The following is a 20,543-nucleotide window of genomic DNA, read 5'->3' on the forward strand; positions in this document are numbered from 1 at the left end:
CGGCGCACTGCAGAACGCCGACTAGCTTCCGCCCGTAAAATCACTGTGATTCTACGGGCGGGAGCATTGTCATTCTTAGACAGGCAGTCACTTCCGGCTTTCGGCTGCTTCACGAAACCCGGAAGTGACGTAGGCAGCTCCGTTCCTTAGCCCGAGCGGAGCTGCCAGACAGTGAGAGGTGAGTCACCGCATAAAGGCTTTCTAGCCTCGACTTTGTGGAGAATGTTCATGCATTTAGCTGAATGAATGCAAAAAGCTTTCACAGCCAGAAAGGTTTCCCCAGGCCAGGCGACTTTTGCCGTGGCCAATCAGAGAATGAGCTCTGAAGGGGGAACTCCACGCCAAATTTCTGAAAAAAAATTTGACGTGTGTTCCCCCTCCGAGAGCATACCAGGCCCTTAGGTCTGGTATGGATTCCAAGGGGAACCCCCTACGCCGAAAAAACGGCGTGGGGGTCCCCCCCAGATCCACACCAGACCCTTATCCGAGCACGCTACCCGGCCGGCCAGGAAAGGGGGTGGGGACGAGCGGGCGCCCCCCCCCCCTCCTGAGCCGTACCAGGCCGCGTGCCCTCAACATGGGGGGGTGCCTTGGGGGAGGGGGGGGCGTGCGGCCCCCCCACCCCAAAGCACCTTGTCCCCATGTTGATGAGGACAAGGGCCTCTTCCCGACAACCCTGGCCGTTGGTTGTCGGGGTCTGCGGGCGGGGGGCTTATCGGAATCCGGGAGCCCCCTTTAATAAGGGGGCCCCGGATACCGGCCCCCCACCCTATGTGAATGAGTATGGGGTACAATGTACCCCTACCCATTCACCTGTGAAAAAAAGTACAAAAAAAAACACAACACAGGATTAAAATATTTTATTGCACAGCTCCGGGGGTCTTCCGTCTTCGGGGGTCTTCTCGCCGGACTCCTCTGCTATCTTCTTGTAGCTCTTTTGCTAGCGGAGGAGTCCGGCTTTCTTCCTCCCCACCGCCGGCCTCTTCTCCCGACTTCGGGGGTCTTGTCCCCCTCTTCGGTTCTTCTACCGGGCCACCGCGCCTTCTTATAGCTCTTTTACAGGCGGTGGCCCGGTCTTCTGCTGCCGCCGCCGCCCGTTCTTCTTCTTCTTCTTCTTCTCCTTCTTCTCCAGGAGATGTTGCCTCGACGATCTCCCTGGCCGGAATGCCAGGGACGCGCTGCGCTGCTACTTATATAGGGACAATGGGGCGGTGTCACATGGGTTGATGTCACATGGGTTGGTCACATGGGTTGATGTCACAGTCGCCATGTGACATCAACCCATGTGACCAACCCATGTGACATCAACCCATGTGACACCGCCCCATTGTTCTTCTATAAAAGTGGCAGCGCAGCGCGTCCCTGGCATTCCGGCCAGGGAGATCGTCGAGGCAACATCTCCTGGAGAAGAAGAAGGAGAAGAAGAAGAAGAAGAAAAACGGGCGGCGGCGGCAGCAGAAGACCGGGCCACCGCCTCTAAAAGAGCTATAAGAAGGCGCGGTGGCCCGGCAGAAGAACCGAAGAGGGGGACAAGACCCCCGAAGTCGGGAGAAGAGGCCGGCGGTGGGGAGGAAGAAAGCCGGACTCCTCCGCTAGCAAAAGAGCTACAAGAAGATAGCGGAGGAGTCCGGCGAGAAGACCCCCGAAGACGGAAGACCCCCGGAGCTGTGCAATAAAATATTTTAACCCTGTGTTGTGTTTTTTTTTGTACTTTTTTTCACAGGTGAATGGGTAGGGGTACATTGTACCCCATACTCATTCACATAGGGTGGGGGGCCGGTATCCGGGGCCCCCTTATTAAAGGGGGCTCCCGGATTCCGATAAGCCCCCCGCCCGCAGACCCCGACAACCAACGGCCAGGGTTGTCGGGAAGAGGCCCTTGTCCTCATCAACATGGGGACAAGGTGCTTTGGGGTGGGGGGGCCGCACGCCCCCCCCTCCCCCAAGGCACCCCCCCATGTTGAGGGCACGCGGCCTGGTACGGCTCAGGAGGGGGGGGGGGCGCCCGCTCGTCCCCACCCCCTTTCCTGGCCGGCCGGGTAGCGTGCTCGGATAAGGGTCTGGTGTGGATCTGGGGGGGACCCCCACGCCGTTTTTCCGGCGTAGGGGGTTCCCCTTGGAATCCATACCAGACCTAAGGGCCTGGTATGCTCTGGGAGGGGGAACCCACGTCAATTTTTTTTCCGATTACATAAGGGGCGTGTTTTATGAGAAGTGGGAGGGGCCAAAATTGTGGGCGGGGTCATGATGGGCGGGGTCTGGCGCCCCCCCATCCAAAAACTTCACCAGCCGCCACTGCCATCGGATAGTCCGATCGTTTTTCTTTTTAAAAAAAAAAAATCAGACGGACCTAGAAATGGAAGTTTCAATTCTGTCCGACGGACTCAATTCCTATCGGGAAAACCGTTCGTGTCCTGCTCCGACGGACCAAATTACGACGCAAGGGCAGCTATTGGCTACTGGTTATTGAACTTCCTTTTCTAGTCCCGTCGTACGTCATCACGTTCGATACAAACGGACTTTAGAACGTACTTTAGTCCGTTGGTGTGTGGGGCAAGCCCGTTCATTCGGAAGTCCGTCATAAATCCGTCGGGAAGACCGTCTGACCTTTTCCGCCGGACAGTCCGGTCGTGTGTACGCGGCATTAGTATTTGAAATTCTCCACCCACTGCGATATCATTCGAAGCCATACTGCCGGCCTCCATGTCTACTGGAAAGATCAGAGACTTGCTCCAACTTACCTTCAACCCTGCGACTATTGAATAACGAGTCCGAGATCTTCAAACCCTTGGAGAGAGGGTCCAGCATCGTTTAAAGCGGTAGTATAGATATCTTCAAACCCTTGGAGAGAGGGTCCAGCATCGATTAAAGCAGTAGTATAGATATCTTCAAACCCTTGGAGAGAGGGTCCAGCATCGTTTAAAGCGGTAGTATAGATATCTTCAAACCCTTGGAGAGAGGGTCCAGCATCGTTTAAAGCGGTAGTATAGATATCTTCAAACCCTTGGAGAGAGGGTCCAGCATCGTTTAAAGCAGTAGTATAGATATCTTCAAACCCTTGGAGAGAGGGTCCAGCATCGTTTAAAGCGGTAGTATAGATATCTTCAAACCCTTGGAGAGAGGGTCCAGCATCGTTTAAAGCGGTAGTATAGATATCTTCAAACCCTTGGAGAGAGGGTCCAGCATCGTTTAAAGCGGTAGTATAGATATCTTCAAACCCTTGGAGAGAGGGTCCAGCATCGATTAAAGCAGTAGTATAGATATCTTCAAACCCTTGGAGAGAGGGTCCAGCATCGTTTAAAGCAGTAGTATAGATATCTTCAAACCCTTGGAGAGAGGGTCCAGCATCGTTTAAAGCGATAGTATAGATATCTTCAAACCCTTGGAGAGAGGGTCCAGCATCGTTTAAAGCAGTAGTATAGATATCTTCAAACCCTTGGAGAGAGGGTCCAGCATCGTTTAAAGCGATAGTATAGATATCTTCAAACCCTTGGAGAGAGGGTCCAGCATCGTTTAAAGCAGTAGTATAGATATCTTCAAACCCTTGGAGACAGGGTCCAGCATCGTTTAAAGCGATAGTATAGATATCTTCAAACCCTTGGAGAGAGGGTCCAGCATCGTTTAAAGCAGTAGTATAGATATCTTCAAACCCTTGGAGAGAGGGTCCAGCATCGTTTAAAGCGATAGTATAGATATCTTCAAACCCTTGGAGAGAGGGTCCAGCATCGTTTAAAGCGGTAGTATAGATATCTTCAAACCCTCGGAGAGAGGGTCCAGCATCGTTTAAAGCAGTAGTATAGATATCTTCAAACCCTTGGAGAGAGGGTCCAGCATCGTTTAAAGCAGTAGTATAGATATCTTCAAACCCTCGGAGAGAGGGTCCAGCATCGTTTAAAGCAGTAGTATAGATATCTTCAAACCCTTGGAGAGAGGGTCCAGCATCGTTTAAAGCGGTAGTATAGATATCTTCAAACCCTTGGAGAGAGGGTCCAGCATCGTTTAAAGCGGTAGTATAGATATCTTCAAACCCTTGGAGAGAGGGTCCAGCATCGTTTAAAGCGGTAGTATAGATATCTTCAAACCCTTGGAGAGAGGGTCCAGCATCGTTTAAAGCAGTAGTATAGATATCTTCAAACCCTTGGAGAGAGGGTCCAGCATCGTTTAAAGCAGTAGTATAGATATCTTCAAACCCTCGGAGAGAGGGTCCAGCATCGTTTAAAGCAGTAGTATAGATATCTTCAAACCCTTGGAGAGAGGGTCCAGCATCGTTTAAAGCGGTAGTATAGATATCTTCAAACCCTTGGAGAGAGGGTCCAGCATCGTTTAAAGCGGTAGTATAGATATCTTCAAACCCTTGGAGAGAGGGTCCAGCATCGTTTAAAGCGGTAGTATAGATATCTTCAAACCCTTGGAGAGAGGGTCCAGCATCGTTTAAAGCAGTAGTATAGATATCTTCAAACCCTTGGAGAGAGGGTCCAGCATCGTTTAAAGCGGTAGTATAGATATCTTCAAACCCTTGGAGAGAGGGTCCAGCATCGTTTAAAGCGGTAGTATAGATATCTTCAAACCCTTGGAGAGAGGGTCCAGCATCGTTTAAAGCAGTAGTATAGATATCTTCAAACCCTTGGAGAGAGGGTCCAGCATCGTTTAAAGCGGTAGTATAGTCATTATTTTAACTTTTACCTGCAGGTGCGCCTATAATGAGGCCTATAATGAGGCCTACCTGTAGGTAAAAATAATATCTCCTAAACCTGTACGGTTTGGAAGATGTTCCCCTCGCAATGAGCCGCTGACTTCAGTGGCGCATGCGCTCCAGGGATTCTCGGCTGAAAGCCCGGCAGGCGCTGGACCTTGAGGCAAAGAGGAAGTTCTGGACAGCCGCACTCCGGAATATAGGCCCTTATTTGTAAAAAGTCCAACAGCAAAAAACATTGGATAAACAATCCGACGCGTTTCACACTTAACAGTGCTTAGCCATAACAAATAAAGGCTATATTCCGCAGTGCGGGTGTCCCGGAAGACACGCCTTGGCGTGGATCGGGTGAGATACCGGCGCCTCGTTCTAAGGTAAGGATTTCATAATGAGCATACTAGCTCATTATGCCTTTTCCCTTACAGGTGTAGGTAAAAAAAAAGTCAGCGGCTTTAACCACTTGCCGACCGCTGCACACCGATTTACATCGGCACAATGGCAGCGATGGGCATACCTGCACATCCCCTTTAAGAGCCGGGGATAGCAGACGAGCACCGCCTGAGGCACCTGCCATGTACAGCGTGACCGTGCCCACGGGATCTCAATGTTCGCGGGACCCCCCGGCGATCATGTCACGGAGCCCCAGAACGAGGAAGTATCTATGTAAACAAAGCATTTCCCCGTTCTGGCTTGTGTCATGACAGAGATCACTGTTCCCTGCCATGGGAGCAGTGATCGCTGTCATGTGACTTGAAGCCCATCCCCCCCACAGTTAGACTCACTCCCTAGGACACACTGAACCCCTTCATCGCCCCCTAGTGGTTAACCCCTTCCCTACCAGTGTCGTGTACACAGTAATCAATGCGTTTTTATAGCACTGATCGCTGTATAAAAGACAATGGTCCCAAAACCGTGTCAAAAATTGTCCGATGTGTCCGCCATAATGTCGCAGATAAAAATCGCTGATCGCCGCCATTAACAAAATGCCATAAAACGATCCCCTATTTTGTAGACACTTTAAATTTTGTGCAAATCAATTAATATACACTTATTGCGATTTTCTTTTTTCCAAAATCACGTAGAAGAAAACGTATCGGCCTAAACTGAGGACATTTTTTTATATATTTTTGGGGAATATTTTTTTATAGCAAAAAGTAAAAAAATAATGCGTTTTTGTTTTCAAAATTGTCGCTCTTTTTTTGTTTATAGCACAAAAATTAAAAACCGCAGAGGTGATCAAATGCCACCGAAAGAAATCTCTATTTGTGGGGAAAATAAGGATGTCAATTTTGTTTGGGAGCCACGCCGCACAACCGCGCAATTGTCAGTTAAAGCGACGCAGTGCCGAAGCGCAAAAGTGCTCTGGTCAGGAAGGGGGTAAAATCTTCTGGGGCAGAAGTGGTTAAAAGCAGTGACTATTATGCTGTACGTCTCTTCTGATGCCTCTGGTGGGAGGAGGGCGGAGCAGTGACAGTGTAGAGGCGGAGCAGTGACAGTGTAGAGGCGGAGCAGTGACTGTATTATGTTGTAGGTCTCTTCTGATGCCTCTTGTGGGAGGAGGGCGGAGCAGTGACTGTGTAGAGGCGGAGCAGTGACTGTGTAGAGGCGGAGCAGTGACTGTGTAGAGGCGGAGCAGTGACAGTGTAGAGGCGGAGCAGTGACAGTGTGAGGGTGGAGCAGTGACAGTGTAGAGGCGGAGCAGTGACAGTGTGAGGGCGGAGCAGTGACAGTGTAGAGGCGGAGCAGTGACAGTGTGAGGGTGGAGCAGTGACAGTGTAGAGGCGGAGCAGTGACAGTGTGAGGGCGGAGCAGTGACTGTGTGGGGGCAGAACAGTGACTCTGTATTATGTTGTAGTTCTCTTCTAATATCTCTGGTGGGAGGAGGGTGGAGCAGTGACTGTGTGAGGGTGGGGCAGTGACTGTGTGAGGGCAGAGCAGTGACTGTGTGGGGGCAGAGCAGTGACTGTGTGAGGGCGGAGCAGTGACTGTGTGGGGGCAGAGCAGTGACTGTGTGAGGGCGGAGCAGTGACTGTGTGGGGGCGGAGCAGTGACTGTGTGAGGGCGGAGCAGTGACTGTGTGAGGGTGGAGCAGTGACTGTGTGAGGGTGGGGCAGTGACTGTGTGGGGGCGGAGCAGTGACTGTGTGAGGGCGGAGCAGTGACTGTGTGAGGGCGGAGCAGTGACTGTGTGGGGGCGGAGCAGTGACTGTGTGAGGGCGGAGCAGTGACTGTGTGAGGGCGGAGCAGTGACTGTGTGAGGGCGGAGCAGTGACTGTGTGGGGGCGGAGCAGTGACTGTGTGGGGGCGGAGCAGTGACTGTGTGGGGGCGGAGCAGTGACTGTGTGGGGGCGGAGCAGTGACAGTGTGAGGGCGGAGCAGCGACTCTGTATTATGTTGTAGGTCTCTTCTGATATCTCTGGTGGGAGGAGGGCGGAGCAGTGACTGTGTGGGGGTGGAGCAGTGACTGTGTGGGGGCGGAGCAGTGACTGTGTGGGGGCGGAGCAGTGACTATTATGTTGTAGGTCTCTTCTGATGTCTCTGGTGGGAGAAGGGCGGAGCAGTGACTCTAGGGGTGGAGCAGTGACTATGTGAGGGTGGAGCAGTGACTGTGTATTATATTGTAGGTTTCTTCTAATATCTCTGGTGGGAGGAGGGCGGAGCAGTGACTGTGTGGGGGCGGAGCAGTGACTGTGTGGGGGTGGAGCAGTGACTCTGTATTATGTTGTAGGTCTCTTCTGATGTCTCTGGTGGGAGAAGGGCGGAGCAGTGACTGTGTGGGGGTGGAGCAGTGACTGTGTGGGGGTGGAGCAGTGACTGTGTGGGGGTGGAGCAGTGACTATTATGTTGTAGGTCTCTTCTGATGTCTCTGGTGGGAGAAGGGCGGAGCAGTGACTATGTGAGGGCGGAGCAGTGACTGTGTGGGGGTGGAGCAGTGACTGTGTGGGGGTGGAGCAGTGACTATTATGTTGTAGGTCTCTTCTGATGTCTCTGGTGGGAGAAGGGCGGAGCAGTGACTATGTGAGGGCGGAGCAGTGACTGTGTGGGGGTGGAGCAGTGACTGTGTGGGGGTGGAGCAGTGACTATTATGTTGTAGGTCTCTTCTGATGTCTCTGGTGGGAGAAGGGCGGAGCAGTGACTATGTGAGGGCGGAGCAGTGACTGTGTGGGGGCGGAGCAGTGACTGTGTGGGGGTGGAGCAGTGACTATTATGTTGTAGGTCTCTTCTGATGTCTCTGGTGGGAGAAGGGCGGAGCAGTGACTATGTGAGGGCGGAGCAGTGACTGTGTGGGGGTGGAGCAGTGACTGTGTGGGGGCGGAGCAGTGACTGTGTGGGGGTGGAGCAGTGACTCTGTATTATGTTGTAGGTCTCTTCTGATGTCTCTGGTGGTAGAAGGGCGGAGCAGTGACTCTAGGGGTGGAGCAGTGACTATGTGAGGGTGGAGCAGTGACTGTGTATTATATTGTAGGTTTCTTCTAATATCTCTGGTGGGAGGAGGGCGGAGCAGTGACTGTGTGGGGGCGGAGCAGTGACTGTGTGGGGGCGGAGCAGTGACTCTGTATTATGTTGTAGGTCTCTTCTGATGTCTCTGGAACGGAACTCGTCTGGCTCTGGATTTGAGAAGTTCTCACAGTATTTGCCCCTGTATAAGAAGCATGCGGACTGCATAGACGCCACTCGTTGTGCAGTGCAGGTATTCACCATATAACTTTCCATAACATTAATCTATCACTTCGTAGGAAAGAGGGGGCAGAAAGGCTGCTTCACAAGTGTAGGGTGATATCTGTGACTGTACAGGTGAGGGGGTGGGGTCTCTGGTTGTAGAGGTGAGGGGGTGGGGTCTCTGGTTGTAGAGGTGAGGGGGTGAGGTCTCTGGTTGTAGAGGTGAGGGGGTGGGGTCTCTGGTTGTAGAGGTGAGGGGGTGGGGTCTCTGGTTGTAGAGGTGAGGGGGTGGGGTTTCTGGTTGTAGAGGTGAGGGGGTGGGGTTTCTGGTTGTAGAGGTGAGGGGGTGGGGTCTCTGGTTGTAGAGGTGAGGGGGTGGGGTCTCTGGTTGTAGAGGTGAGGGGGTGGGGTTTCTGGTTGTAGAGGTGAGGGGGTGGGGTCTCTGGTTGTAGAGGTGAGGGGGTTGGATCTCTGGTTGTAGAGGTGAGGGGGTGGGGTCTCTGGTTGTAGAGGTGAGGGGGTGGGGTTTCTGGTTGTAGAGGTGAGGGGGTGGGGTTTCTGGTTGTAGAGGTGAGGGGGTGGGGTCTCTGGTTGTAGAGGTGAGGGGGTGGGGTTTCTGGTTGTAGAGGTGAGGGGGTGGGGTCTCTGGTTGTAGAGGTGAGGGGGTTGGATCTCTGGTTGTAGAGGTGAGGGGGTGGGGTCTCTGGTTGTAGAGGTGAGGGGGTGGGGTTTCTGGTTGTAGAGGTGAGGGGGTGGGGTTTCTGGTTGTAGAGGTGAGGGGGTTGGATCTCTGGCTGTAGAGGTGAGGGGGTGGGGTTTCTGGTTGTAGAGGTGAGGGGGTGGGATCTCTGGTTGTAGAGGTGAGGGGGTTGGATCTCTGGTTGTAGAGGTGAGGGGGTTGGATCTCTGGTTGTAGAGGTGAGGGGGTGGGGTCTCTGGTTGTAGGGGTGAGGGGGTGGGGTCTCTGGTTGTAGAGGTGAGGGGGTGGGGTCTCTGGTTGTAGAGGTGAGGGGGTGGGATCTCTGGTTGTAGAGGTGAGGGGGTGGGATCTCTGGTTGTAGAGGTGAGGGGGTGGGGTCTCTGGTTGTAGAGGTGAGGGGGTGGGGTCTCTGGTTGTAGAGGTGAGGGGGTGGGGTCTCTGGTTGTAGATGTGAGGGAGTTGGATCTCTGGTTGTAGAGGTGAGGGGGTGGGGTCTCTGGTTGTAGAGGTGAGGGGGTGGGGTCTCTGGTTGTAGAGGTGAGGGGGTGGGGTCTCTGGCTGTAGAGGTGAGGGGGTGGGGTCTCTGGTTGTAGAGGTTTGGGGGTTGGATCTCTAGTTGTAGAGGTGCGGGGGTTGGATCTCTGGTTGTAGAGGTGAGGGGGTGGGGTTTCTGGTTGTAGAGGTGAGGGGGTGGGGTTTCTGGTTGTAGAGGTGAGGGGGTGGGGTCTCTGGCTGTAGAGGTGAGGGGGTGGGGTCTCTGGTTGTAGAGGTTTGGGGGTGGGGTTTCTGGTTGTAGAGGTGAGGGGGTGGGGTCTCTGGTTGTAGAGGTGAGGGGTTGGATCTCTGGTTGTAGAGGTGAGGGGGTGGGGTCTCTGGTTGTAGAGGTGAGGGGGTGGGGTCTCTGGTTGTAGAGGTGAGGGGGTGGGATCTCTGGTTGTAGAGGTGAGGGGGTGGGATCTCTGGTTGTAGAGGTGAGGGGGTGGGATCTCTGGTTGTAGAGGTGTGGGGGTGGGGTCTCTGGTTGTAGAGGTGAGGGGGTGGGGTTTCTGGTTGTAGAGGTTTGGGGGTGGGGTTTCTGGTTGTAGAGGTGAGGGGGTTGGATCTCTGGCTGTAGAGGTGAGGGGGTGGGGTTTCTGGTTGTAGAGGTGAGGGGGTGGGGTTTCTGGCTGTAGAGGTGAGGGGGTGGGGTCTCTGGTTGTAGAGGTGAGGGGGTGGGGTTTCTGGTTGTAGAGGTGAGGGGGTGGGGTCTCTGGTTGTAGAGGTGAGGGGTTGGATCTCTGGTTGTAGAGGTGAGGGGGTGGGATCTCTGGTTGTAGAGGTGAGGGGGTGGGGTCTCTGGTTGTAGAGGTGAGGGGTTGGATCTCTGGTTGTAGAGGTGAGGGGGTGGGATCTCTGGTTGTAGAGGTGTGGGGGTGGGGTCTCTGGTTGTAGAGGTGAGGGGGTGGGGTTTCTGGTTGTAGAGGTTTGGGGGTGGGGTTTCTGGTTGTAGAGGTGAGGGGGTTGGATCTCTGGCTGTAGAGGTGAGGGGGTGGGGTCTCTGGTTGTAGAGGTGAGGGGGTGGGGTTTCTGGTTGTAGAGGTGAGGGGGTGGGGTCTCTGGTTGTAGAGGTGAGGGGTTGGATCTCTGGTTGTAGAGGTGAGGGGGTGGGATCTCTGGTTGTAGAGGTGAGGGGGTGGGGTCTCTGGTTGTAGAGGTGAGGGGGTGGGATCTCTGGTTGTAGAGGTGAGGGGGTGGGGTTTCTGGCTGTAGAGGTGAGGGGGTGGGGTCTCTGGTTGTAGAGGTGAGGGGGTGGGGTCTCTGGTTGTAGAGGTGAGGGGGTGGGATCTCTGGTTGTAGAGGTGAGGGGGTGGGATCTCTGGTTGTAGAGGTGAGGGGGTTGGATCTCTGGTTGTAGAGGTGAGGGGGTTGGATCTCTGGTTGTAGAGGTGAGGGGGTGGGGTCTCTGGTTGTAGAGGTGAGGGGGTGGGGTCTCTGGTTGTAGAGGTGAGGGGGTGGGGTCTCTGGTTGTAGAGGTGAGGGGTGGGGTTTCTGGTTGTAGAGGTGAGGGGGTGGGATCTCTGGTTGTAGAGGTGAGGGGGTTGGATCTCTGGTTGTAGAGGTGAGGGGGTGGGGTCTCTGGTTGTAGAGGTGAGGGGGTGGGGTCTCTGGTTGTAGAGGTGAGGGGGTGGGGTTTCTGGTTGTGGAGGTGAGGGGGTGGGGTCTCTGGTTGTAGAGGTGAGGGGGTTGGATCTCTGGTTGTAGAGGTGAGGGGGTGGGGTCTCTGGTTGTAGAGGTGAGGGGGTGGGGTCTCTGTTTGTAGAGGTGAGGGGGTGGGGTCTCTGGTTGTAGAGGTGAGGGGGTGGGGTCTCTGGTTGTAGAGGTGAGGGGGTGGGATCTCTGGTTGTAGAGGTGAGGGGGTGGGGTCTCTGGTTGTAGAGGTGAGGGGGTTGGATCTCTGGTTGTAGAGGTGAGGGGGTGGGGTCTCTGGTTGTAGAGGTGAGGGGGTGGGGTCTCTGGTTGTAGAGGTGAGGGGGTGGGGTCTCTGGCTGTAGAGGTGAGGGGGTGAGGTCTCTGGTTGTAGAGGTGAGGGGGTGGGGTCTCTGGTTGTAGAGGTGAGGGGGTGGGGTCTCTGGTTGTAGAGGTGAGGGGGTGGGGTCTCTGGTTGTAGAGGTGAGGGGGTGAGGTCTCTGGTTGTAGAGGTGAGGGGGTGGGGTCTCTGGTTGTAGAGGTGAGGGGTGGGATCTCTGGTTGTAGAGGTGAGAGGGTGGGGTCTCTGGTTGTAGAGGTGAGGGGGTGGGGTCTCTGGTTGTAGAGGTGAGGGGGTGAGGTCTCTGGTTGTAGAGGTGAGGGGGTGGGGTCTCTGGTTGTAGAGGTGAGGGGGTGGGGTCTCTGGTTGTAGAGGTGAGGGGGTGGGGTCTCTGGCTGTAGAGGTGAGGGGGTGGGGTCTCTGGCTGTAGAGGTGAGGGGGTGGGGTCTCTGGTTGTAGAGGTTTGGGGGTTGGATCTCTGGTTGTAGAGGTGAGGGGGTGGGGTCTCTGGTTGTAGAGGTGAGGGGGTGGGATCTCTGGTTGTAGAGGTGAGGGGGTGGGGTCTCTGGTTGTAGAGGTGAGGGGGTGGGATCTCTGGTTGTAGAGGTGAGGGGGTGGGATCTCTGGTTGTAGAGGTGAGGGGGTGGGGTTTCTGGTTGTAGAGGTGAGGGGGTGGGGTTTCTGGTTGTAGAGGTGAGGGGGTGGGGTCTCTGGCTGTAGAGGTGAGGGGGTGGGGTCCCTGGTTGTAGAGGTTTGGGGGTGGGGTTTCTGGTTGTAGAGGTGAGGGGGTGGGGTTTCTGGTTGTAGAGGTTTGGGGGTGGGGTTTCTGGTTGTAGAGGTGAGGGGGTGGGGTTTCTGGTTGTAGAGGTGAGGGGGTGGGGTCTCTGGTTGTAGAGGTTTGGGGGTGGGGTTTCTGGTTGTAGAGGTGAGGGGGTGGGGTTTCTGGTTGTAGAGGTGAGGGGGTGGGGTTTCTGGTTGTAGAGGTGAGGGGGTGGGGTTTCTGGTTGTAGAGGTGAGGGGGTGGGGTCTCTGGTTGTAGAGGTGAGGGGGTTGGATCTCTGGTTGTAGAGGTGAGGGGGTGGGGTTTCTGGTTGTAGAGGTGAGGGGGTGGGCATTCTGGTTGTAGAGGTGAGGGGGTTGGATCTCTGGTTGTAGAGGTGAGGGGGTGGGGTCTCTGGTTGTAGAGGTGAGGGGGTTGGATCTCTGGTTGTAGAGGTGAGGGGGTGGGGTCTCTGGTTGTAGAGGTGAGGGGGTTGGATCTCTGGTTGTAGAGGTGAGGGGGTGGGGTCTCTGGTTGTAGAGGTGAGGGGGTGGGGTTTCTGGTTGTAGAGGTGAGGGGGTGGGGTTTCTGGTTGTAGAGGTGAGGGGGTGGGGTCTCTGGTTGTAGAGGTGAGGGGGTTGGATCTCTGGTTGTAGAGGTGAGGGGGTGGGGTTTCTGGTTGTAGAGGTGAGGGGGTGGGGTCTCTGGTTGTAGAGGTGAGGGGGTGGGGTCTCTGGTTGTAGAGGTGAGGGGGTTGGATCTCTGGTTGTAGAGGTGAGGGGGTGGGGTCTCTGGTTGTAGAGGTGAGGGGGTGGGGTTTCTGGTTGTAGAGGTGAGGGGGTGGGGTTTCTGGTTGTAGAGGTGAGGGGGTGGGGTCTCTGGTTGTAGAGGTGAGGGGGTGGGGTTTCTGGTTGTAGAGGTGAGGGGGTGGCGTCTCTGGTTGTAGAGGTGAGGGGGTGGAGTTTCTGGTTGTAGAGGTGAGGGGGTGGGGTCTCTGGTTGTAGAGGTGAGGGGGTTGGATCTCTGGTTGTAGAGGTGAGGGGGTGGAGTTTCTGGTTGTAGAGGTGAGGGGGTGGGGTCTCTGGTTGTAGAGGGGAGGGGGTGGGGTCTCTGTAGAGGTTTGGGGGTGGGGTTTCTGGTTGTAGAGGTGAGGGGGTTGGATCTCTGGTTGTAGAGGTGAGGGGTGGGATCTCTGGTTGTAGAGGTGAGGGGGTGGGGTCTCTGGTTGTAGAGGTGAGGGGGTGGGGTCTCTGGCTGTAGAGGTGAGGGGGTGGGGTCTCTGGTTGTAGAGGTGAGGGGGTGGGGTCTCTGGTTGTAGAGGTGAGGGGGTGGGGTCTCTGGTTGTAGAGGTGAGGGGGTGGGGTTTCTGGTTGTAGGGGTGAGGGGGTGGGGTCTCTGGTTGTAGAGGTGAGGGGGTTGGATCTCTGGTTGTAGAGGTGAGGGGGTGGAGTTTCTGGTTGTAGAGGTGAGGGGGTGGGGTCTCTGGTTGTAGAGGGGAGGGGGTGGGGTCTCTGGTTGTAGAGGTGAGGGGGTGGAGTTTCTGGTTGTAGAGGTGAGGGGGTGGGGTCTCTGGTTGTAGAGGGGAGGGGGTGGGGTCTCTGTAGAGGTTTGGGGGTGGGGTTTCTGGTTGTAGAGGTGAGGGGGTTGGATCTCTGGTTGTAGAGGTGAGGGGTGGGATCTCTGGTTGTAGAGGTGAGGGGGTGGGATCTCTGGTTGTAGAGGTGAGGGGGTGGGGTCTCTGGCTGTAGAGGTGAGGGGGTGGGGTCTCTGGCTGTAGAGGTGAGGGGGTGGGGTCTCTGGCTGTAGAGGTGAGGGGGTGGGGTCTCTGGCTGTAGAGGTGAGGGGGTGGGGTCCCTGGCTGTAGAGGTGAGGGGGTGGGGTCTCTGGTTGTAGAGGTGAGGGGGTGGGGTCTCTGGTTGTAGAGGTGAGGGGGTTGGATCTCTGGCTGTAGAGGTGGGGGGGTGGGATCTCTGGTTGTAGAGGTGAGGGGGTGGGGTCTCTGGTTGTAGAGGTGAGGGGGTGGGGTCTCTGGCTGTAGAGGTGAGGGGGTGGGGTCTCTGGCTGTAGAGGTGAGGGGGTGGGGTTTCTGGTTGTAGAGGTGAGGGGGTGGGGTCTCTGATTGTAGAGGTGAGGGGGTGGGGTCTCTGGTTGTAGAGGGGGTGGGGTCTCTGGTTGTAGAGGTGAGGGGGTGGGGTCTCTGGCTGTAGAGGTCAGGGGGTTGGATCTCTGGTTGTAGAGGTGAGGGGGTGGGGTCTCTGGTTGTAGAGGTGAGGGGGTGGGGTCTCTGGTTGTAGAGGTGAGGGGGTGGGGTCTCTGGTTGTAGAGGTGAGGGGGTTGGATCTCTGGTTGTAGAGGTGAGGGGGTGGGGTCTCTGGTTGTAGAGGTGAGGGGGTGGGGTCTCTGGTTGTAGAGGTGAGGGGGTGGGGTCTCTGGTTGTAGAAGTTTGGGGGTTGGATCTCTGGTTGTAGAGGTGAGGGGGTGGGGTCTCTGGCTGTAGAGGTGAGGGGGTGGGGTCCCTGGTTGTAGAGGTGAGGGGGTTGGGTTTTTGGTTGTAGAGGTGAGGGGGTGGGGTTTCTGGTTGTAGAGGTGAGGGGGTGGGGTCTCTGGTTGTAGAGGTGAGGGGGTTGGATCTCTGGTTGTAGAGGTGAGGGGGTGGGGTCTCTGGTTGTAGAGGTGAGGGGGTGGGGTCTCTGGTTGTAGAGGTGAGGGGTGGGATCTCTGGTTGTAGAGGTGAGGGGGTGGGGTCTCTGGTTGTAGAGGTGAGGGGGTGGGGTTTCTGGTTGTAGAGGTGAGGGGGTGGGGTTTCTGGTTGTAGAGGTGAGGGGGTGGGGTTTCTGGTTGTAGAGGTGAGGGGGTGGGGTCTCTGGTTGTAGAGGTGAGGGGGTTGGATCTCTGGTTGTAGAGATTTGGGGGTTGGATCTCTGGTTGTAGAGGTGAGGGGGTTGGATCTCTGGTTGTAGAGGTGAGGGGGTGGGGTCTCTGGTTGTAGAGGTTTGGGGGTGGGGTTTCTGGTTGTAGAGGTGAGGGGGTGGGGTCTCTGGTTGTAGAGGTGAGGGGGTGGGGTCTCTGGTTGTAGAGGTGAGGGGGTGGGGTCTCTGGTTGTAGAGGTGAGGGGGTGGGGTCTCTGGTTGTAGAGGTGAGGGGGTGGGGTTTCTGGTTGTAGAGGTGAGGGGGTGGGGTCTCTGGTTGTAGAGGTGAGGGGGTGGGGTTTCTGGTTGTAGAGGTTTGGGGGTGGGGTTTCTGGTTGTAGAGGTGAGGGGGTTGGATCTCTGGCTGTAGAGGTGAGGGGGTGGGGTTTCTGGTTGTAGAGGTGAGGGGGTGGGATCTCTGGTTGTAGAGGTGAGGGGGTGGGGTCTCTGGTTGTAGAGGTGAGGGGTGGGATCTCTGGTTGTAGAGGTGAGGGGGTGGGGTCTCTGGTTGTAGAGGTGAGGGGTTGGATCTGTGGTTGTAGAGGTGAGGGGGTTGGATGTCTGGTTGTAGAGGTGAGGGGGTGGGATCTCTGGTTATAGAGGTGAGGGGGTGGGATCTCTGGTTGTAGAGGTGAGGGGGTGGGATCTCTGGTTGTAGAGGTGAGGGGGTGGGGTCTCTGGTTGTAGAGGTGAGGGGGTGGGATCTCTGGTTGTAGAGGTGAGGGGGTTGGATCTCTGGTTGTAGAGGTGAGGGGGTGGGGTCTCTGGTTGTAGAGGTGAGGGGGTGGGGTCTCTGGTTGTAGAGGTGAGGGGGTTGGATCTCTGGTTGTAGAGGTGAGGGGGTGGGATCTCTGGTTGTAGAGGTGAGGGGGTGGGGTCTCTGGTTGTAGAGGTGAGGGGGTGGGGTCTCTGGTTGTAGAGGTGGGGGGGTGGGATCTCTGGTTGTAGAGGTGAGGGGGTGGGGTTTCTGGTTGTAGAGGTGAGGGGGTTGGATCTCTGGTTGTAGAGGTGAGGGGGTGGGGTTTCTGGTTGTAGAGGTGAGGGGGTTGGGTTTCTGGTTGTAGAGGTGAGGGGGTGGGATCTCTGGTTGTAGAGGTGAGGGGGTGGGGTCTCTGGTTGTAGAGGTGAGGGGGTGGGGTCTCTGGTTGTAGAGGTGAGGGGGTTGAATCTCTGGTTGTAGAGGTGAGGGGGTGGGGTTTCTGGTTGTAGAGGTGAGGGGGTTGGATCTCTGGTTGTAGAGGTGAGGGGGTGGGGTTTCTGGTTGTAGAGGTGAGGGGGTGGGATCTCTGGTTGTAGAGGTGAGGGGGTGGGGTCTCTGCTTGTAGATGTGAGGGAGTTGGATCTCTGGTTGTAGAGGTGAGGGGGTGGGGTCTCTGGTTGTAGAGGTGAGGGGGTGGGGTCTCTGGTTGTAGAGGTGAGGGGGTGGGGTCTCTGGCTGTAGAGGTGAGGGGGTGGGATCTCTGGTTGTAGAGGTGAGGGGGTGGGGTCTCTGCTTGTAGATGTGAGGGAGTTGGATCTCTGGTTGTAGGGGTGAGGGGGTGGGGTCTCTGGTTGTAGAGGTGAGGGGGTGGGGTCTCTGGTTGTAGAGGTGAGGGGGTGGGGTTTTTGGTTGTAGAGGTGAGGGGGTGGGGTCTCTGGTTGTAGAGGTTTGGGGGTTGGATCTCTGGTTGTAGAGGTGAGGGGGTGGGATCTCTGGTTGTAGAGGTGAGGGGGTGGGGTTTCTGGTTGTAGAGGTGAGGGGGTGGGGTTTCTGGTTGTAGAGGTGAGGGGGTGGGGTCTCTGGCTGTAGAGGTGAGGGGGTGGGGTCTCTGGTTGTAGAGGTTTGGGGGTGGGGTTTCTGGTTGTAGAGGTGAGGGGGTGGGGTTTCTGGTTGTAGAGGTGAGGGGGTGGGGTTTCTGGTTGTAGAGGTGAGGGGTGGGGTTTCTGGTTGTAGAGGTGAGGGGGTGGGGTTTCTGGTTGTAGAGGTGAGGGGGTGGGGTCTCTGGCTGTAGAGGTGAGGGGGTGGGGTCTCTGGTTGTAGAGGTTTGGGGGTGGGGTTTCTGGTTGTAGAGGTGAGGGGGTGGGGTTTCTGGTTGTAGAGGTGAGGGGGTGGGGTTTCTGGTTGTAGAGGTGAGGGGTGGGGTTTCTGGTTGTAGAGGTGAGGGGTGGGGTTTCTGGTTGTAGAGGTGAGGGGGTGGGGTCTCTGGTTGTAGAGGTGAGGGGGTGGGATCTCTGGTTGTAGAGGTGAGGGGGTGGGGTTTCTGGTTGTAGAGGTGAGGGGGTGGGGTTTCTGGTTGTAGAGGTGAGGGGGTGGGGTTTCTGGTTGTAGAGGTGAGGGGGTGGGGTCTCTGGTTGTAGAGGTGAGGGGGTTGGATCTCTGGTTGTAGAGGTGAGGGGGTGGGGTTTCTGGTTGTAGAGGTGAGGGGTGGGGTTTCTGGTTGTAGAGGTGAGGGGGTTGGATCTCTGGTTGTAGAGGTGAGGGGGTGGGATCTCTGGTTGTAGAGGTGAGGGGGTGGGGTCTCTGGTTGTAGAGGTGAGGGAGTTGGATCTCTGGTTGTAGAGGTGAGGGGGTGGGGTCTCTGGCTGTAGAGGTGAGGGGGTGGGGTCTCTGGTTGTAGAGGTGAGGGGGTTGGATATCGGTTGTAGAGGTGAGGGGGTGGGGTCTCTGGTTGTAGAGGTGAGGGGGTGGGGTTTCTGGTTGTAGAGGTGAGGGGGTGGGGTCTCTGGTTGTAGAGGTGAGGGGGTGGGGTCTCTGGTTGTAGAGGTGAGGGGGTTGGATCTCTGGTTGTAGAGGTGAGGGGGTGGGGTCTCTGGTTGTAGAGGTGAGGGGGTGGGGTTTCTGGTTGTAGAGGTGAGGGGGTGGGGTTTCTGGTTGTAGAGGTGAGGGGGTGGGGTCTCTGGTTTTAGAGGTGAGGGGGTGGGGTTTCTGGTTGTAGAGGTGAGGGGGTGGGGTCTCTGGTTGTAGAGGTGAGGGGGTTGGATCTCTGGTTGTAGAGGTGAGGGGGTGGGGTCTCTGGTTGTAGAGGTGAGGGGGTGGAGTTTCTGGTTGTAGAGGTGAGGGGGTGGGGTCTCTGGTTGTAGAGGGGAGGGGGTGGGGTCTCTGTAGAGGTTTGGGGGTGGGGTTTCTGGTTGTAGAGGTGAGGGGGTTGGATCTCTGGTTGTAGAGGTGAGGGGTGGGATCTCTGGTTGTAGAGGTGAGGGGGTGGGGTCTCTGGTTGTAGAGGTGAGGGGGTGGGGTCTCTGGCTGTAGAGGTGAGGGGGTGGGGTCTCTGGTTGTAGAGGTGAGGGGGTGGGGTCTCTGGTTGTAGAGGTGAGGGGGTGGGGTCTCTGGTTGTAGAGGTGAGGGGGTGGGGTTTCTGGTTGTAGAGGTGAGGGGGTGGGGTTTCTGGTTGTAGAGGTGAGGGGGTGGGGTTTCTGGTTGTAGAGGTGAGGGGGTGGGGTCTCTGGTTGTAGAGGTGAGGGGGTTGGATCTCTGGTTGTAGAGGTGAGGGGGTGGAGTTTCTGGTTGTAGAGGTGAGGGGGTGGAGTTTCTGGTTGTAGAGGTGAGGGGGTGGGGTCTCTGGTTGTAGAGGTGAGGGGGTTGGATCTCTGGTTGTAGAGGTGAGGGGGTGGGGTTTCTGGTTGTAGAGGTGAGGGGGTTGGATCTCTGGTTGTAGAGGTGAGGGGTGGGATCTCTGGTTGTAGAGGTGAGGGGGTGGGGTCTCTGGTTGTAGAGGTGAGGGGGTGGGATCTCTGGTTGTAGAGGTGAGGGGGTGGGATCTCTGGTTGTAGAGGTGAGGGGGTGGGGTCTCTGGCTGTAGAGGTGAGGGGGTGGGGTCTCTGGCTGTAGAGGTGAGGGGGTGGGGTCTCTGGCTGTAGAGGTGAGGGGGTGGGGTCTCTGGCTGTAGAGGTGAGGGGGTGGGGTCCCTGGCTGTAGAGGTGAGGGGGTGGGGTCTCTGGTTGTAGAGGTGAGGGGGTGGGGTCTCTGGTTGTAGAGGTGAGGGGGTTGGATCTCTGGCTGTAGAGGTGGGGGGGGGGGTGGGATCTCTGGTTGTAGAGGTGAGGGGGTGGGGTCTCTGGTTGTAGAGGTGAGGGGGTGGGGTCTCTGGTTGTAGAGGTTTGGGGGTGGGGTCTCTGGTTGTAGAGGTGAGGGGGTGGGGTTTCTGGCTGTAGAGGTGAGGGGGTGGGGTCTCTGGCTGTAGAGGTGAGGGGGTGGGGTTTCTGGTTGTAGAGGTGAGGGGGTGGGGTTTCTGGTTGTAGAGGTGAGGGGGTGGGGTCTCTGATTGTAGAGGTGAGGGGGTGGGGTCTCTGGTTGTAGAGGGGGTGGGGTCTCTGGTTGTAGAGGTGAGGGGGTGGGGTCTCTGGCTGTAGAGGTGAGGGGGTGGGGTCTCTGGTTGTAGAGGTTTGGGGGTTGGATCTCTGGTTGTAGAGGTGAGGGGGTTGGGTTTCTGGTTGTAGAGGTGAGGGGGTGGGGTCTCTGATTGTAGAGGTGAGGGGGTGGGGTCTCTGGTTGTAGAGGGGGTGGGGTCTCTGGTTGTAGAGGTGAGGGGGTTGGATCTCTGGTTGTAGAGGTGAGGGGGTGGGGTCTCTGGTTGTAGAGGTTTGGGGGTTGGATCTCTGGTTGTAGAGGTGAGGGGGTTGGGTTTCTGGTTGTAGAGGTGAGGGGGTGGGGTCTCTGGTTGTAGAGGTGAGGGGGTTGGATCTCTGGTTGTAGAGGTGAGGGGGTTGGATCTCTGGTTGTAGAGGTGAGGGGGTGGGGTCTCTGGTTGTAGAGGTGAGGGGGTGGGGTCTCTGGTTGTAGAGGTGAGGGGTGGGATCTCTGGTTGTAGAGGTGAGGGGGTGGGGTCTCTGGTTGTAGAGGTGAGGGGGTGGGGTCTCTGGTTGTAGAGGTGAGGGGGTGGGGTTTTTGGTTGTAGAGGTGAGGGGGTGGGGTCTCTGGTTGTAGAGGTGAGGGGGTGGGGTCTCTGGTTGTAGAGGTGAGGGGGTGGGGTCTCTGGTTGTAGAGGTGAGGGGGTGGGGTCTCTGGTTGTAGAGGTGAGGGGGTTGGATCTCTGGTTGTAGAGGTGAGGGGGTGGGGTTTCTGGTTGTAGAGGTGAGGGGGTGGAGTTTCTGGTTGTAGAGGTGAGGGGGTGGGGTTTCTGGTTGTAGAGGTGAGGGGGTGGGGTTTTTGGTTGTAGAGGTGAGGGGGTGGGGTCTCTGGTTGTAGAGGTGAGGGGGTTGGATCTCTGGTTGTAGAGGTGAGCGGTTTGGATCTCTGGTTGTAGAGGTGAGGGGGTGGGGTTTCTGGTTGTAGAGGTGAGGGGGTGGGGTCTCTGGTTGTAGAGGTGAGGGGGTTGGATCTCTGGTTGTAGAGATTTG

At 56.5% G+C, this 20,543-nt stretch overlaps 1 protein-coding gene across 1 annotated transcript in view; it reads left to right on the forward strand.

Moving 5' to 3' along the window:
* Window positions 1-20,543, forward strand: part of ARHGEF39 (Rho guanine nucleotide exchange factor 39) — a gene marked incomplete in the record, with an annotated part of 172,684 nt that overhangs the window by 43,546 nt on the left and 108,595 nt on the right. Inside the window, 1 exon segment of the mRNA XM_077478238.1 lies at window positions 8,263-8,383. Coding sequence (XP_077334364.1) covers window positions 8,263-8,383 — 121 coding nt within the window.

Source organism: Lithobates pipiens, unplaced genomic scaffold, assembly GCF_037356315.1.
Source record: "Lithobates pipiens isolate NorthernLeopardFrog02 unplaced genomic scaffold, aLitPip1_a1.2 Scaffold_13, whole genome shotgun sequence".
In the NCBI taxonomy this organism is placed as follows: domain Eukaryota; kingdom Metazoa; phylum Chordata; class Amphibia; order Anura; family Ranidae; genus Lithobates; species Lithobates pipiens.